The following is a 17,761-nucleotide window of genomic DNA, read 5'->3' as shown; positions in this document are numbered from 1 at the left end:
CTGCCTACAGAAACCCTTCCCATGCAGGCAGCCACAGAGACAGAATGCAGAATGGTGGCTGCCAGGGGGTGGGGGGAGGGAGGAACGGGGAGTTCTAGTTTTGCAAGATGCAAAAAAAGGGCCTGTGGATAGATGGTAGTGATGGTAGTAATGGTCAAAATGATAGATTATTATTACAATAATAAAAAATAAAAAAGAAGCCACGCCTTCCGTACAGCTTCCCTGGATCTCTGGGCTCCTTTTCATGTCCAGCCAGATTAACTGTGAGTGAACTGTGCCATTTTCATTCCCCTTGGACCTCTGCATCCCAGCACTGGCTCCATTCTGCTTTGCGCTATGGTCGGTCACCTGACTTGTGAGGGAAGTATGCCTGCGGGGAACAGAGTCTCCTGGGTGTCTCACTTATCTTAGAAGACTGCCTAGCACCCTGTGATGGGTGTTCCCTAAAGGTGGGTGCCCTGCATTTTTCTTCTCTCCTAAAAGCCCATAGGAGCATATGGGCCGATCAGCAGTTGGCACATTCCTTACCGCTGTGCATAGCTCCTTCTGAGTCTGGATCCAGTTTACATCACCAGAGACCCAGGTACCTCCAAGAAGCTCAGTGAGTCTCAGTCTCCTGGTTACCCCGCTTTCCAGGGCTGTTGTGAGGACCAGAGGTTATGACACTGTACCCCAAATGTCTGACCCAGAGGAGGTAGGAGCTCGGTAAGTGACCACTCTACCTACCGTGGTCCTGGATTTCTGGAATAGCACAAACAAGCCTACAGCACCACCTCAGCACGCACCCCAACTGCAGTAACTGACTCCTTCTCCCTGCCAGTTGGGGCGCCGAGCACCACAGCGATAAATGGCAGGAAGCCTGTTGCTGTCGTCGCAAGCACATGGCCCCATCTGCCCTTCTCTTTGTGGTAATCTCAGTCCTCAGACCACGTTTCCCTAGGAGGGCCCACAGTCCTCCGGCCAGAGGTGCTGCTGGTTCTGGGGAAGGCTGGACGTCGGGAGTGCCGAGTAAGCAGTGTGCAGAGAGAGGTGCTTTAATGAGCCATCAATTATTCCCTGCGCTCTTGGCACCCCCAACAGAGGAGGGAGGAAATGGTGAGAGTGGGGGCTGAAAATAACGGGAAAAGTCCCCCGCTGGGCTTGCCTCATCAGCGTTTTCCTGAGACCTCAAGGGATACATCAGCTGTCATCCTGCCAGCAAAACTTAGGAAATATGTAGGCCATAAAATCAAAGAAAAAAGCCTGCATCTAATTAGTATGTTAAAGAAAAAAAAGGAAGCAACCGAAACTGAAAAACAAAATTAAAATCAAAGAGAACAGACTGATGAGCTGGTTTTCTTTATGAGGCTTTGTTTTCTTGAGTTTTCGATGGAAGGAAGGGTAGGAGGAGGGGGGTGGTATGAAAAGGAGAACCAGATGGGCTTTTTGGACGGGGGTCCCAGAAGACCCCAGCCTCCCAACCCTCCCACCTCCATAGGAGCCTCAACCCTGTCAACCTCAGCACCACCCTCTCCACCCAAGTGAGGGCTCCTGAGGGTCCTTGCAGCACCCTGTTCAGGGGTGCTCCCAGAGGCAGGCCACACCACACAGGCTCCACACCCTGCTGCAGACTGGCTTCCCCTGGCGTGGGTGGGACAGGACAGGGGCATGCCAGTGGCAGGGCTGAGAACCCTTTATGACAACTTTCCATCTACAGAGAACTCTTTTAATTGCCAGCGTGATGTTCGGGGCCTCTTCCACCTGAGCAATGGCGTTCAATTCCCAGAATCTAGATATCACCTCCACACTGATGACCTCAAATTTCCCAAACGATTCCCTGCGCACTAATGAGAATGTCTGCTGTCTGCTGGTCAATCAAGGGATGCAGTCACCCCTTGTACACCAAACTCACTGTGCACCTAGCAGAACTCAAGAGCCCGGCCCAGCCACACCCCACCCAACACTCCAGCCTCCTGCATCTCTGCTTGGCACCCCCTGACTGGGCTATCGTCCTCCCCAAGGCCACTGCATCCTGCCCTGTCCTCCTCTGGGCCTCTGCTCCCTCTACCTGGTTTGGGCACCAGTCCTAGTCCTGAGGAGGAGAAGCGGCTCCCTCCCTGCTTCCATAACTGCCTCTGTGACACTCCCTCCCTCAGCACACTGTTCACAACTTGACAAGTGCTTAGCATGTTCTAATTAGTTCTGAGCCTCTTCGCCTAGACTGTGAACGCCTGAAGGATAGGGATCTCGCTTATTCCTTTAGTATCTCTAGGACTGGACACAGAGCCTGGCATCGAGCAGGGCCAGCTGAGTAGTTCCTGGAGCATGCGTTCCACTGGGCTTGGATTATGGTCAATCATTTATACTCTATGTCCCCGGAAGGCCGTAAACTCCATGAGGGCAGCTGCGGTATGACACCTCTAGCACAGCACTTAGCACTGTGCCCAGCTAGCCCGAGGAGAGTCACAGTCAATGTTTGCACATTAAATTCATACAAGGGTAGGGTTTCATTCCGCAATGTCTGAAATTATTACTGGTTCCCATCATGTGCTTGGCATTGCTCTGGGTGCTGGGGAGACACAGTGAACAAGGCAGACAATGTCCCGTCATGGAGCTTATATTTTAATGTATGAGACAGACAAAAGCAGTAAACAAACACATAAATAAAAACAATCATAGGTTGTGATAAGGGCTCGGATGGAAAGAAACAGGGTGCTATGATGGGAATAACGGATGCAGAGAAGTGGATGGATTCAAGGTTGAGTTCAGAGGCAGAAGAGGTGGGATGGACTAAGGAGCTGGCTATGAAGGGTGATGGGGAGAGAACCGAAGGGCTAAGCCCAGGCCTGGAAGGATGGCTGCGAGGGTCTGTATGGAGGTGGTAGAGGTGAGGGTGGGCAGAAAGCAGTGGGGGAGAAAAGCAGAGGGGTGGGAGTGAAGATGGCGCCTGTGCAGACCCTTCACCGGTTCACTCATCTGCTCGCTTGCTCAGGTGCCCACTCAACAACCCTCCACTCACTATCCAGTGTGGGCTCAGCGACTTAAAAGGCACTGGGGAAATAAACCAGCATCCGAGGGAGACAGAGGCCGGGACTCACAACAATGGAAAATTGCGAATCACTTAGGTTGTGTGTGGCAGGGTTTGAGAAAGAAAAACATCCCACTACTACATGTCAGCACCCATTAAAAATACTTTTCCTTTCTTGGAAGATCACTGTTTTGATTACAAGGACGGAGGTGCAGGGAGAAGGCTCAATGCAGGATAGTAGAACTGAGGGTAATAAGAAGTTCTAATTGAACAAGTGGGCGTTAGAAGTAAATGCCATTTAAAGGCTGGAGTTGCAAATCACCACAGCTACCCCTCAGGGAGGAGGCGAAATGATGCTCTCAGCAGTAATTCACACGAATCTGACACTGAGGAGGAGCTCCCAGGGTGTCACTCCGGAAGGCATGAGTGGGGCTAAGTGTGTCCACTGGACCCCTTTACTCTCTTTTTCTCTAAGGAGAAAACAACAGATTCCAATGCCTCATACTCTCCATCTACAAAATGGGCGCAATGGATTTACCATTCCCGGATGGGGAGGGCTGAGCAGACACGAGATTTCCAGTCCCTATGCCTTCACTCACAGTGCTGTTGCTTTCTGGATTGCCTCTGTCCTAGCCTCTTAGACCAGTTCAATGCCACTTCTCTCACAAGGCTTCCCACAGGATTTTGGCCATGTCTCACTTAAAATAATGATGGCAATGGTCTTCGTGGTATTTTGTAATACTCACACTAACGTTCACTCTTAACTTGTGTCACCTCATTCAATCCCCTTGCCCATTCTAGGCAGTCACAAGAGCAACTGGTATCTTGCCTGAGGTAACACAGTAAACAACAGAGCCATGATTCGGATCCAGAAGCCTCTGACCCTAGAGCCCATGCTCTTAACCTTGCTTCGCTTCACTATGTGGACTACATTTATCTTCACATTTCACCTGCCACCTGGAATGGGAGCTAGAAGCAACTTAAAGGCAAGCTCTGAGTAAATCTAGCCTAGTCCTTCATCTTAGAAATGGGCAGAATGAGAGCCCGAGGGGAACACTGATTTGTCTGCAGTCACCCAGTCCATCTGGACTCTCCCTGAACTCAGACGTCGTCAGTACTGGAAATTCCCACATGGGCCTCCACTGCCACACGTGCCAGCTGGTGCTCCCCAGTTAGTCCCCAGGTGGCTGAGGGTGGGGCTGCACCCAGAGCTCAGAACAGGGGCCCTGCCTTGTGACTGGGGGCTTGCTCACCGGCCAGAGGCCTCTCCGGCTGAGTCAGGTCTAGTCGAAGATCCAACAGCATTTAGGGAACTCCATGGGGTGGGTGGGAAGGAGGGATACCCACACTGACTGAGCACCCACTGTGTGCCAGGTACAGACTGGATGCTGTAGTACCTCCTGTAACCTTTGCAAAATTTCTCCCAGGTAAATATAGAGCTGTAATCATGCTCGCAGCTAGGGGAGGCAGAGCTAGGCCCGGAAGGCAGGCATACTCTTTCCACCACTCCACATTGCCTCAATTCACTGCAGAATTCCAGTTACAGTAGTGCCCCACATCCTGACGGATGTTCCAAGACCCCTGATGGATGCCTGACCCTGCACACAGTACTGAATCCTATGTACACTGTGTTTTTCCCTATAGATACACACCTATGATAACTACATAACTATGATAAAGGTTAATTTATAAATTAGGCACAGTAAGAGATTAACAACAATAACTAAATAAAATAGAACAATTGTAACAATATACTATTAAAAAGTTACATGAATGTGGCCTCTCTCTCTCTCAAAGTATCTTATTGTACTGTACTCATCTATTTCCGGACAGTTGACTGTGTGTAACTGAAAGCAAAACTGTGGATAAGGAAAGACTATTGTATTTCTTGTCATTTCCTTGCTTTTTTCCCTAAGAAAGCAATTTCCTTCCACTATGTGTAGTTTGGAATTGAATTTTTTGCTTTTTTAAAAAAATTAACAACTGTTTCAAGCCCTTGTGCCTCTTGTTTACGGTTGGAAGTTCTGGAACTGGAGGGTCAGAGGCAGAGAACGAGGCTAGTCTTCAGTATTCTGACAAAGATGACCTGGACACACAGTGAAATGGACAACTTAGGCTTTCAGTTGCAGAAAATGCTCCGCACCAAATACCAGCAACACTGACAGAGGCTCAGACCTCTGGAGCCTCAGACATAAGTAGCATCCAACTCACCCTTGATGATATGCCTGACAATTTTGATGGAGCTTCCTCGCATGTTTAGGATCTGGTGAACTCTCTGGCGAATCTAATAAGGGAAAAAATGGGTACAGAAAGAAAGACAACCATTTGTCCTGACACACCAGAATGTATCACCTTGAAATTATTTACATCACCCCATCCCTGAAAAAGAAGGCTGACACAGAGTAAAGGAATTCAAGGAGAGCGCAATCCCCTTCTTTCCCTGAGAGTCTACCTAAGCAGCTGGCGAGGAAGGAGGCAGGGATGGATAGGCCCATGCAGGGGAAGACCCTCCTACCTGGGGGACATTGGCATTGCAGATCTCGGCCATGATGTAGCAGATGTGCTGGAGAACAAAGAGCCCCGCATCTAGGCGCCGGAGGTAGAACTCCTCCTCGATGTCATTGTCTATGATCTCTCCTCGCCGGACCATGTCCTAGAAACAAATGAACGTTTAGGAATAAAAGCTGGACAGTGAATGGGAGGAAAGAATGGACTCCTAGTCTGGCCATAATACACACAAAAATAGCAACTACAACAACAGCAAAAGAAAACCACCTCATCTTTTTGATTTGTCTACATCTCCCATTACTCTAAAGTACCTTTCACATTCTTCATTCTTAATGGACTACAGAAGCCCCAGGAGGCGAGCTTAAAGTCTATTTTTTCCTATCTGATGAATCAGGGCCAAAATGATCTCATCCACATATAAAAAAAGCTAAAAAAAAAAAGCTGAAGGGACACAAATCTAAGCTATTTATCTGCTTCCACTCATTTTTTACTCCTTGGTTTGGGCCTCCATAATCTCTCTGTAAGATACAGTTGGCCTCTGACCTACCATGGATCAACTTTATGATGGGGTGAGAGTGACAGGCATGCTGTAGAAACTGTATTTCTCCTGCAAGGCTGGTAGTGGCCTCAGCTCCCAGTCAGCCATGCATTTTCTTTTCTTTTTTTTTTGAGATGGAGTTTTGCTCTTGTCCCCCAGGCTGGAGTGCAATGGCGCAATCTCAGCACACTGCAACCTCCGCCTCCCTGGTTCATGCAGTTCTCCTGCCTCAGCCTCCTGAGTAGCTGGGATTACAGGCGTGTGCCACCACGCCCAGCTAATTTTTGTAGTTTTGGTAGAGACGAGATTTCTCCATGTTGGTCAGGCTGGTCTCAAACTCCTGACCTCGGCCTCCCAAAGTGCTACGATTACAGGCGTGAGCCACCACACCCAGCAGCCACGCATTTTCAACTCATGATAATTTCAATTTATGGTAGGTTTATCCGGATGCAATGTAATCGTAAGCCGAGCAACATCTGTATATTTAAATCTCCCTTCCAAATCAAGTTAACCACAGCAGAGAAAGGTCCCCTTTCTCCACAACTCTGAAACCAATGGCACAGGCACCCAACTTGCGTACATAAGCCCTCTGGCTTAGGTGTTTTGTCAGAGGCCATGCTGCATTTCACACGTCCAAAACCCCCCAGGCCAAAGCCCTAATTAAGTCACAGGAGTCTCCTTTGTAACCCTAGACCTCTCAGACTTGCTGTCCTCATATCCAGTCCTCCCTAGTAGGTTCCTTTAAAAAAAAAAAAAAAAAACCCAGCTTTATTGAGATATAATTCACATACAATTAATCCATTGAAAGTGTACAATCTAACAACTTTTATATATTGAGTTGTGCAATCAATTTTTAACATCTTTACCATCCCCACAACCCCAATCCTCCCACCCCTCATCCTGTGCGCTGTTAACACTTCTGCCAAGATGGCTCAGAGCCCTACTGCTTTCCCTCCTTGGGATTCTGGGGTATGGTTCAAGCTCATATCACTTTTAAGCTACATCCATCACAAAGGCTTTCCTGATTTTTATTTAAGGCTAACAACTCTCCTTTCTAAAATTGCTGAGAGCACCTTGACAAACAACTCTGCAACATGACCTCCTCTCCTCCCCATCATCTTCACACTGACTTCAGTCCCCACCAGCTCTCTCTGTCTCCAGCCTTTATTTCGTGGGAGTGGACTGTGAGCTCTGTGAAGGTAGGGCCCTAGCTCAGTACACATCTATGCAGCCAATGAGACAATGAGAGGAAAAAAGACATCTCCGTTTTTTTGTTTTGTTTGTTTGAGACAGGGTCTTACTCTTGTCCAGTCTGGAGTGCAGTGGCATGATGTCAGCTCACTGCAGCCTCGACTTCCTGGACGCCAGTGATCCTCCCACCTTAGCCTCTCAAATAGCTAGGACTACAGGTGCATGCCACTACATTCAGCTAATTAAAACTTTTTTGTGTGTGTAGAGACAGGGTCTCACTATGTTGCCTGGGCTGGTCTTCGAGCTCCTAGGTTCAAGTGATCCTCCCACCTTGGCCTCCCAAAGTGATGGGATTACAGGTGTGAGCCATTGCATCCAGCCAGACATCCGGTTTGGGCTATGAGCTCTCAGGAGTGAGAACTGGGTGTGGGGACTTGTTCTGTGTGACTAGCACATGGGCCTAAGAAGGCAGGTACTCAATACATGCTTCTGATGGCAACAATCCATTTCATAATTCTGTTGGTAGCTTTATGGCCACCGTTCCTTCTGACAACTCGGGCTCCTGTCACGGACGGAAGCCCTTGGGATCCTGCTTTCCACTCTTCCACATTCGAAGAACTCACCACTGTGGTCATCAATCTCCACCAAGAATCCTTCAGAGACTATTTAGACAGAGATAATGCACTTCTTTATTTGCCCGGGGGGCCAGCTGGTAGCAACACAAGGCTACTTTTCATCTCGTTCCTATGAGGCCTCTATCTTTGATGTGGAAATGAGTGAATCTACTTGGGAGGACTGGATATGAGGACAGCAAGTCTGAGAGGTCTAGGGTTACAGAGGAGACTCCTGTGACTTATTAGGGCGTTAGACTGGAGGGTGTTAGACATGTGAAATGCAGCATGTGCCCCTGACAAAATCTGAATCCTCTTTGGCCTGCAGACTGCTAGGCCCTGTACTGCCTGGCAAATCACTAACACTAATTCCTAGCTTCATTTAGTAGCAAATTCATTGGTAATCTGGTAATAGCATTAATGTTCACGAGGTAGTCATGGAGCACTGGACTGATGTCCAATGGGTTTAAAAATAGAAGGTTCTCTTTAGTTTCTCATTTACTCATAATCATGACTTCCTGCTCCGGAACTCTGACGTGTTCAGCAGTTACTACCAAATTTTAAAAGGGCAGGAAAGGGATTATTCATCCCATTGTATGAATTAGAAACCAAAGCACACAGAGGTTAAGTTGCTCATAACGGATTCCCCAGGGATAGGAATCGTGTGGGATTCATCTTTGATGTGGAAACGAGTAACTTGGCACAGTGTTGAGACCTCTGGCCCTACTAAGTGCCTAATGGCAAGAACACTACCCTAAGCACTGAATTAAGGCAGTAAAATAAGGAAAATGGAGGTAAGGGAAGCCCTGGTTTTAACCACTGAAGAGGTCGGTGGAAGTCACAAACTTCTAGGAAATGGCCAGAAAGTAAGTATAGTGTGCCCACATGTTAAAATAATTGTGATAGGTGCTGATCGGGGTTGGGTGAAATGCAAGGGCGTCCTGGAAGAAGTGACTTTTGGGTAAGGTTTCAGGGTGCATGATGGGCAGAGACAAAAGAATGGAGCACCTTAGAGGTATAGTCTTTGCGTTGTGTGAAGGCCCTACAAGAAAAGACTTGTGTTGGCCATACTTTCTGCTCACTCTCCCTCACCCCAGCCCAGCCCAGACAGGCCTGGGTTCCCTTCCTGGTCTCTTTGCCTTGCTCCTCATGTTGGTACCGCCCACTCCTCAGTCTCTATCATCATATATTGAAAGTCTACAATGTGATGTGCCTCACAAAATGTTCCCTGAGATCCCCAAGCAGATATGATTTTTCAGTCCCCTTCAGTGGGGATTCAGCACAAATCCCCACACCCTGGATTTGTACCTCTGTTGTGGTACCTCCCACGGTCCCCCTTGAATTAGCCATTCAGATCCATGCCTCTTCCTTGTGTGCATTCCTTGAAAGTAAGAGCTATACTGTGCTCATCTTTGTAACCTAGGAAGCACTTTGTGCAGCATTTTTTGCTTAGTAGGCTTTTTTTTTTTTGAGAAGGAGTTTTGCTCTTATCACCCAGGCTGGAGTGCCGGGTTCAAGCAACTCTCCTGCCTCAGCCTCCCAAGTAGCTGGGATTACAGGTGCCCACCACCAAACTCAGCTGATTTTTGTATTTTTAGTAGAGACATGGTTTCACCATGTTGGCCAGGCTGGTCTCCCCTTCTGACCTCAGGTGATCTACCCACCTCGGCCTCCCAAAGTGCTGGGATTATAGGCATGAGGCACTGTGCCCGGCCCTTAGTAGGCTCTTGGAAAGCATTTGCCAAACAGTATTGAAAAACAACGAAGGGAGAAGTTCAAAGCTTTTTAATGAGCTGTGTGTGCTGAGACTTGCATGGCTGGGGCAGAAGTGAAAACATCAGGAAATGCGGAAGGACTGTGCCTTGGAGGGCGAGCTGATAGCAGGCATACAGGCTGGCCAGAGAAGTCAGATATGATGGGCTACAGACCATCAGCCAGCACTGTGCAGGAAAATGTCATGAATCAGAATATGCAAACAGCCAAATGATGGACACATCGGCTTAGAGCATCGAGAGGCAGGTAGAGTGCATAGCTGGAAGACCAGGGTATCAGCCTACGTGAGAAGGGGAAGGGAAGAGAAGAGGCCCCGGGAGGTCACAAACAGGGGAACCTGGAGTGGAACTCATTCATTTACCCACTCAACAGAGATGTCTTGAACAGCTAACTGTGCCAGGTGCTGTGCTGGGACAGCAAAGATAAAACAGTCTACATAATCGAGGTGCTTATAATCTAATGAGGTTAATGAATATGAAATTCTTTTTGAAAAATGTAATAATGACTATTATAAAGGACCTTTCAAACTGTACTGAGTGCTGTGGGAATCCAGAAGAAGGCTGGACTAAGTCTGTTTGCGGGGTGGGGTCAGGAGTGCTTAAAGAAAATGTAACATCTGAGCTAGATTTTGAAGGAGTTTGATAGGCTGAAAAGGACATTCCAAGCAGAGGAAATAATAGCACGCATAAAGGCACAGAAAAGTCAACTTGGAGAGAACAACAGTGGGACATCAGTATCACTAATGGAAACAGAAAGGGGTAAGGGGAGGTTTTTTTGTTTTTTGGCTTATTATGGCTTATGTTAACTAATTTACCTCTCAGAAACATTGAGAGGCAGGGGCCAGGTGCTGTGGCTCACATGTGTAATCCTAGCACTTTGGGAGGCTGAGGGGGGGCGAATCACTTGAGGCCAGGAGTTTGACAGCAGCCTGGCCAACATGGTGAAACCCTGTTTCTACTAAAAATACAAAAATTAACCAGGAGTGGTGGTGCACATCTGTAACCCCAGGTACTCGGGAGGCTGAGGCAGGAGAATCACTTGAACCTGGGAGGCAGAGATTGCAGTGAGCCAAGAACGCACCACTGCACTCGGCCTGGGGGACAGAGCAAAACTCCATCTCAAATAATAATAATAATAATAATAATAATAATAATAATAATAATATTGAGAGACAGGGATTCTTACCCCCATTTTAGATGAGGAAGCTGGCTCAGGCAGAACAAGCTCCTCAAGGCTAGTGGGTGGCAGAACTGGGACTCAAACCCCAGTCCATGCTCTTTTCATACTACCATGTTTGTGTGGGTATAGATTTCAGAGTTGTCTGGAGAACAAAGGAAGATGTTAAATATTAGCGTGATAAGGAGGCTCACGAATGGAGCTTAGCAAAATTAAGTTTCTCTAATTAGGTCAGAAGTACCCCTGGTGATTTTTTCCTTTTTCATACTTTTCTCCATCATCTGATCTTCTTTTCACCAGTCAGGTACACACTGCACCTTCTAGTTTCTCTATATTGTCATGCAGAAAGAACAAACTCAACAGAGCAATGCCAAACTCCATTTTCTTCTCTTTCCTCAGAACATCAAGACTCTGACAATGTTCAATTCGACATTCTACTTTTAGCCGTATGGCCACATGATTTGAAAGTGAAATTTTCAAATGTAGATCTGAGATATGACTATAGCTCATCTCCAAGAAAGGCATCACCATTGCTGCATTGAACATGCACAGAGATGAAACAGAGATTGGCTTCTGAAGACGAAGTTTCTGCCCTGACAGTTTTAGAAGTGCCATAGAAACCAGCGTGCAGTGAAGTCGACTGTTGTCAGGATAGCCCTTATCTAGCCTGTTACAACTCTGTGGCATCAAATATTTACTGCTGAATGGATTCAGGGAAGCCAAACATAAATGTGTACTCAGTGTTTAAAAGGAAATAAAATAAGCAGAATGATTATGGAAAATAAAAAAGTGAGAAAGCGTGGGCAGTTCTCTATCTAAAGAAGATGGCGTCACCTTTATTCTCCACCCATCTTACTTCATATAGACAGGGTCAACTTATAAATGGATTAATACACTTCTGACTCCTTTTATGGGTCCCCAAGATGCCACATAGCCACATAAAAAGCTGATCTTGAGATAAGGACTCGAGATGATTCCTTGGCTATCTGTGTGTGAGGAGGTAGAGCTGGCCATCTGAAAGAACTTTGAAGGGTGCCTGAAACTCCAAAATGGCTGTTGTAAACTCCACCCATGATCAGCTGGCTAGGAGTCAGTCTCTGGAGAAGCAATGTAAGAGTTCTAGAAAAAAATTATCACCGCAAGCTTCTCCCTGCCGTATTTATACCGTCCCTCATCAAAGGTCCTGGAGGAACTGAAGCGGTCTGATCTATAATACTCTGACGGCTATGCACTAAAGACATACAACTGCACTTGTTTCTCTAGTGGCAGGGAAAAACTGAATTATGCCCAACCGACCAATGAGACATGTTTTAAAAATGGCAAGGAAAAGAACAGACGGAAGTTAGCTGGCTCATGTGGAGATCATACCTGCCTCCCAACCTCCTTAGTACATGGAGACTGAACTAACAGGTTACAAATATCCCATTCTAAAGAAGGCACCCAGCTTCCCCTTGCCTTCTTTCCCTCTCAAGAGACCTTGTGTGAGTGCAGGAAACATTCAAATTAGATACTGGAACTCCACTTAACTATGATATATATTATAAATTCTACAAATAAGTTCCTCTGCCAAGGTGGAACAGAGACCTAAGAAAATGGGATCAGATCCCAGCTCGAATACTAATTTACTAGTGTCCTTAGGCAAGTCATTTAACTTTTCTTGGCCTCAGCTTTGCTTGGAAACAGGAAGCCTGCACTAGATCAGGGAAGGCAAACAGGGTTCATCCCAAGTGCCAACTCAACCCACTGCAGTGAGTACAGAATATGATACAAAAATCTGCCGTGAAGCTGAGGCGAAGCTCAGCGGAAGCAGCCCTGAAACCATTAGCGATGCCCACCCTGACTGCAGAAGGGGAGAGTGGCAGTGTGCCTCACCCCTGTTTCCCTGATTCGGTGCTCCTGAAGGTTCCTTTTGGCTTTGATAATCTGGGGCATGTCCAGGACCAAAGCACTTTCAATAGCCAGCTGTAACAGATTTCTACCTGCATATTGGTATGTGGATGTATTTAGGATGTTGGCTGATGGCGTTCCCAGAGAGAGGAGCCGCTATGAGAAATGTATCAAGCTGGAGACACACATCACCGCCGCAACAGGACATGATGGCCAACACTGATGATTAGCTCATCCTTTCATCAATAAATTCATCTTCGCTGTGACAAAGACACAACCCCTGGATCTGCTGTGACCTTAGGCCATTTTAAGACAACAGGGGCATGCAAATCACGTACCCTTCAAATGGGAATGTGATGAGCAGAGATTAAAGGGACGTTCCACAAATCCAGTAACTTCCTTAAGTGTCGTAAATATTTCTCACTTTACAAAACTTCAGAGTGAAAATCTATATGTATGTTGGACTGTATCTGAACCAGACAGGAGAGTTAAGATTTAAAGGGAGTCTTCCACAAATCAATTCACTCAACTCTCACCTTTGAAGAGCCTGAAGGTGACTGTCTTCTTTGTGAAGCAATGACAACTCAGCAACCATGCAGCATTTTTTACTGTGCAAAGCAGGGCTCCTGCATTAACCGTACCTGCTGTACATGCCCTGTGTTGGGTATGTACAACAAATACCATTTTCAGATTTCACAGATGGGAAAAATGAGACAGATGCCAAATGACTACCATTGGGTTTCAGTTGGAGACTTGAGTGGAATGTGATTCCATAGTCCCAGGCCTTTTCTATGAGTCCTTTCACACTGGCAAGAGATGGACAGCAAAAACCGAATCCTAACAATAGGGAAACTTCTCAAGTCCTTACTGAGTGCCAGGCACTGTGCTAAAGCACTTTCATGGATTTCTCATTTTCCTCGCAAGAATTCCAAGAGGTAAAACTATTACTATTTTACTTTTCAAATGGGAAATTGAGGCTTAAAGAGATGAATCTCTCCTAAGGTCACAAAGCTCACAGGGAACAGGAAACAGAACAGACACAGGACAGAAACCCATGCGAATTTGGCTCCAAGGCTGTGTTCAATTCACAGTTCGAAAAAGGAAAAAGGCTTTGTTTTATGCACTTTTCACAGTATTAGCATATAAACAAATAGATGGGATATTTTTCTTTATGCCGTATCTGGTGACTAATGCAAACCAGTAGCATTAAAATGTAAGATCACCTAGCTTCTTGGCCTATAATTTCCTCATACATTGAAGAAACTTTTAAAAGGAAAACAAAAAAATCTACAGCTACACCAGCAAATTCCACATGCAATCTGAAAGAGCTAAAAAAAAAAAAAAAGAGACAGAGAGATACTCTGATAGGTTTTGTTTTGTTCATTCCATAAGAGAGGGTTAGAATAAAAACTTAGATGGTAATTCAGTGAATGGCGCATTAAGTAGAACAGATTGCAATTCACAGCAGCATAAGCCTGTTTGGGGGCTGCTAAAATAAACAGATTCATCTCCAAAGATACACAAGGAGGTGGTATGTGCAGCACCAAGGTGCCATTTCTGCAGGGTTGTGTGTGTGTGTGTTTCCCCCTCTTCCAGCCACATACTCACTTTAAATGTTAATCTGTCCTCAGGAGCACTACCAAATCACCATCTTTCCACACGCCTCCATCTCTTTCAACAGTCAAGTCGCAAGCCCTCCAAATAAGCATGAGGATGTCATTTCTAATCTGCCCCTGAAAGGCAGTGAGCTGCCCCTTGCTGATAAAAGGAGACAGTCATAAAAGAGGCTGCTATGAAGCCAATACGAACCTCTCTTGCTTTAATAACATGGGACATGACTCAGAGCTGAAACCTGAGGCCTCCACTCGGTCTCTAGTCATGGGTGGGAAATGCCTCACCATTCAGAAAATGCTGATTGCCTTTTTTCTTCCAAAGCAAGGGGAGAAACTTGAACCATGGGAGAGGGAAATAACTAGAGATGGGAGAAGCATCAACACCAGCAAAACAAATCTTCTTCCAAAAGCTTCTAAAATAGGGCGGACTATTAGAGAAGAATCCTAGAAACTGCAAGTCTTTTAGCTGGAAAACTGAGGCTGGAGAATCAGTAAAAGAAAATTCTTTCAAAAATGCACAGCTAACCGATGGCAGCTTTGGTAAGAATCCAAGGCTCTCAGACCACAGCTTTGCCCACAAACAAGAGACTGGCTACATGTTAGTTCTGTCTTAGCACGTAAGCATGTGGCAGACTTTTACAAACAATCTCATTAATCTTCAAAATGACCCTATAATAAAGCTATCATGAAAATGAACACACACACACACAGGGCAAGGCATTTCCCAAGTGAACAGAGATCACGTGTGGCAAAGCTGGGATTTAATCTTGGGCTTGTATGATGCCATACTCATGATCCTTCCATATTACCATGATGTTGCCATCACAAGTGTGATGCAAATTCTAAATTTACTTAAATTCAGTCAATTTCTAAATTTACATCCCCAATAAAAAAAAAAACCCAGACTGCTCATTTGAATTTTGACAACTTATACTCCGGTCTTGAGAGAATCAGTACTTCTGTGATAGCAGATACAATAATACAAGGCTGAAAATGACAACCCTACTGGAGAAACGGAGAAAGTAAATAAGATTAGTCCCTATTTGTGAAGACTTAGAGTTAGTTTAGAGGGAGAGACAGATAAGCATTCAGGCCCAAAATACTTGTAATAATAGCTACCACTTAGGGCATACTTCCCTGTGCCAGGAAATATTCCAAGTGATTTACATATACTATATTTACTTAATCCTCCCCACAATCCTACATGATAGGTACTATTATTCTCATCCTTTTCACTGATGAAGAAACTGAAGCAGAGAGTTTAAGTAACTTGCTTGTAATCACCCAGCTGGTAGGAGTCCGAGCCAGGATTTATGTCTATACAGTCTGGCTCCAGAGTCCCCTGATCTTCAGCCTAAGACTGCAGTGCAAGGGTGCACTTGGGGCATACAGGAGGGGCTCCAGGTGGTCTCAGTGAAGACTTTCTGCAGAAACTGTCAGGGAAACACTAAGCAAAATGCTTAGTACATGACAGACACTCAATACATGTTTATTGACTAATTTGTTTGCCAAAACTCTGAAGGATACAGAGTAATAAATTAGCCAGCTTCATGAAATGGATGTGGAAAAGATGGCAAAGCGAGGTATTCTGGGCAGAGTTCAGAGCAATGGGCCAATGTCTAGAAGGTTTGAGAAAGCACAAGGTCAGGAAGCGCGAGTGGTACAGAATGGCTTTTGCACATCACGAGGGTGAGGGATGTAGCTAGAGCAGCTGGCAGGGGCCAAACTGGGCGAGGCACCATGAGGCCAGTGCAGGAGGTTAGACTGCATCCTGAGGGTGATGCAAGGCCACTGTTTATTGTGTTTGGGTGGAGAAGTGCATACATGAATTTTCATTTTAGAAAAATCTTGGGTTGTTGTGTAGAAAATGAACTGGAGGGCCCAAACCTACAAATAGGCAGACTAGTTAGTTAGGCAGGTGCTGCACTAATGGAAGAAAACAAATGATGGTAGCCTGAATGTAAGTATTGGTAGTAAAGAGAAAGAAAAGTGGACAGGCTGCAGAGATATCAGAGGTAAGCTGACCAGACTATGAGAGGTGGGAGGTGGAGACAGAGGAGTAAACAGATGATGCCTAGGTTTTTGACCTGGTCAAACTGGTAAACTGCCCTAATATGGGGAGTAGGGGAAGAGATTATATAGGGTTAGGGCCACAAGCCTGGTTTTAGACTTGCTAAGTCAGAAGAGCCTGTGGGTGATGTCCAGGTGGCAGCTGGCTACATGAGTCTGCAGAGATTGAGGAGGTCCTGGCACCTAGCCCCGATCTCAGCAGACCTTGCAACAAGCCTATGAGCTTGGTAGAGGGAGAGCCTATTAGCACCACTGAATGAGGACAGAGAGGATCAGAAAGGCAAAACAGTGCCCAAGGTCATACTGCAAGGTAAGTGGCAGAGGTGTGAGACAAGAATTCAGGTCCTCTGACTTCTCTTCCAAGAGTAAGAAGGATGATTGTGATTGGCAAGGGGGCAGGCAGGGAGGCAGTAGAGGGTGAATGAGCAAATGGTCGAAACTGGGTATTAGGTAAAACCACCACGTCCTCCGCCTCCAGCCCCCTTGTCACTAGCTTTTACTGGCTGTAAGCTGTCTTTTGGCAAATCTACGGACTGAGAAAGTTTGGGAACCACAGGTTTAAAGAAGAGCCTAAGCTAGGCGCAGTGGCTCAGGTCTAACTCCAGCACTTTGGGAGGCTGAGACATGAGGTTTCCTTGAGCACAGGAGTTTAAGTAAACACCCTGGGCAACATAGAAAGACAAAAAAATGCAAACAATAGCCGGGCGTGGTGGCATGCACCTGAGGTCTCAGCTACTCAGGAGGCTTGGGTGGGAGGATTACTTGAGCCCAGGAGTTTGAGGCTGCAGTGAGCTGTGATCACACCATGACACTGCACTGCACTCCAGCCTGGGTGACAGAATGAGATCCTGTCTAAAAAAAAAAAAAAAAAAGCTAGCAGTGGGAGAGGAGCTGGTAGGAACTCTCAGCAGGATTCTTTTTCAAAGCTTGCCCCAGAATCTTCCAGCAAGTTAGCAGAAAAATCGATGGCAGCCTCACACTTTCACTGTCTACCATCTCACCCAGTGTGTTAGGCGCATGTACCCCACACATTCACTCCTGCACTTCATCCCCTTTCATATAAATCTTTAAATGAGTTTCGAATGCAAAGGACAGTCTGTTTAAGACATCAAGTCCTGTGGATACGGTTTCATTATAAGGAGTCCATCTTTTTCTTTTCAGGTAAAGCCTGGAATGATTTAACTGTGACAAAATTAGCATGCAATTTGTAAGTCATTACGGTGTAAAGTATGTGGTAAGAACACTTTATTGAACAAACCTGCTGAGTATAATTTTCCCAGGAACTAAAAAAGAGAAAACCTCTCTCCAAGGCTCTCCTCCCTCTTTTAGAAAAAACCCTGCTAGTACCTATATAATTATGTCTTCCTTCTGATGGTCAAAAGCCAGG

The 17,761-nt window shown here is 46.1% G+C and overlaps 1 protein-coding gene across 1 annotated transcript in view; it reads right to left on the bottom strand.

Moving 5' to 3' along the window:
• Positions 1-17,761, bottom strand: part of CTNNBL1 (catenin beta like 1) — a 179,065-nt gene that overhangs the window by 7,240 nt on the left and 154,064 nt on the right. Inside the window, exons 14-15 of the mRNA XM_017859113.1 lie at positions 5,523-5,660; positions 5,219-5,291 (exon numbers count right to left, since the gene is read on the bottom strand). Of these exons, the coding sequence (XP_017714602.1) occupies positions 5,219-5,291; positions 5,523-5,660 (211 nt within the window). The remainder of the gene's footprint in view (positions 1-5,218; positions 5,292-5,522; positions 5,661-17,761) is intronic.

Source organism: Rhinopithecus bieti, unplaced genomic scaffold (assembly GCF_001698545.2).
Source record: "Rhinopithecus bieti isolate Rb0 unplaced genomic scaffold, ASM169854v2 scaffold_38981, whole genome shotgun sequence".
Taxonomy (NCBI): domain Eukaryota; kingdom Metazoa; phylum Chordata; class Mammalia; order Primates; family Cercopithecidae; genus Rhinopithecus; species Rhinopithecus bieti.
This window is presented reverse-complemented; position numbering and strand designations above follow the sequence as displayed.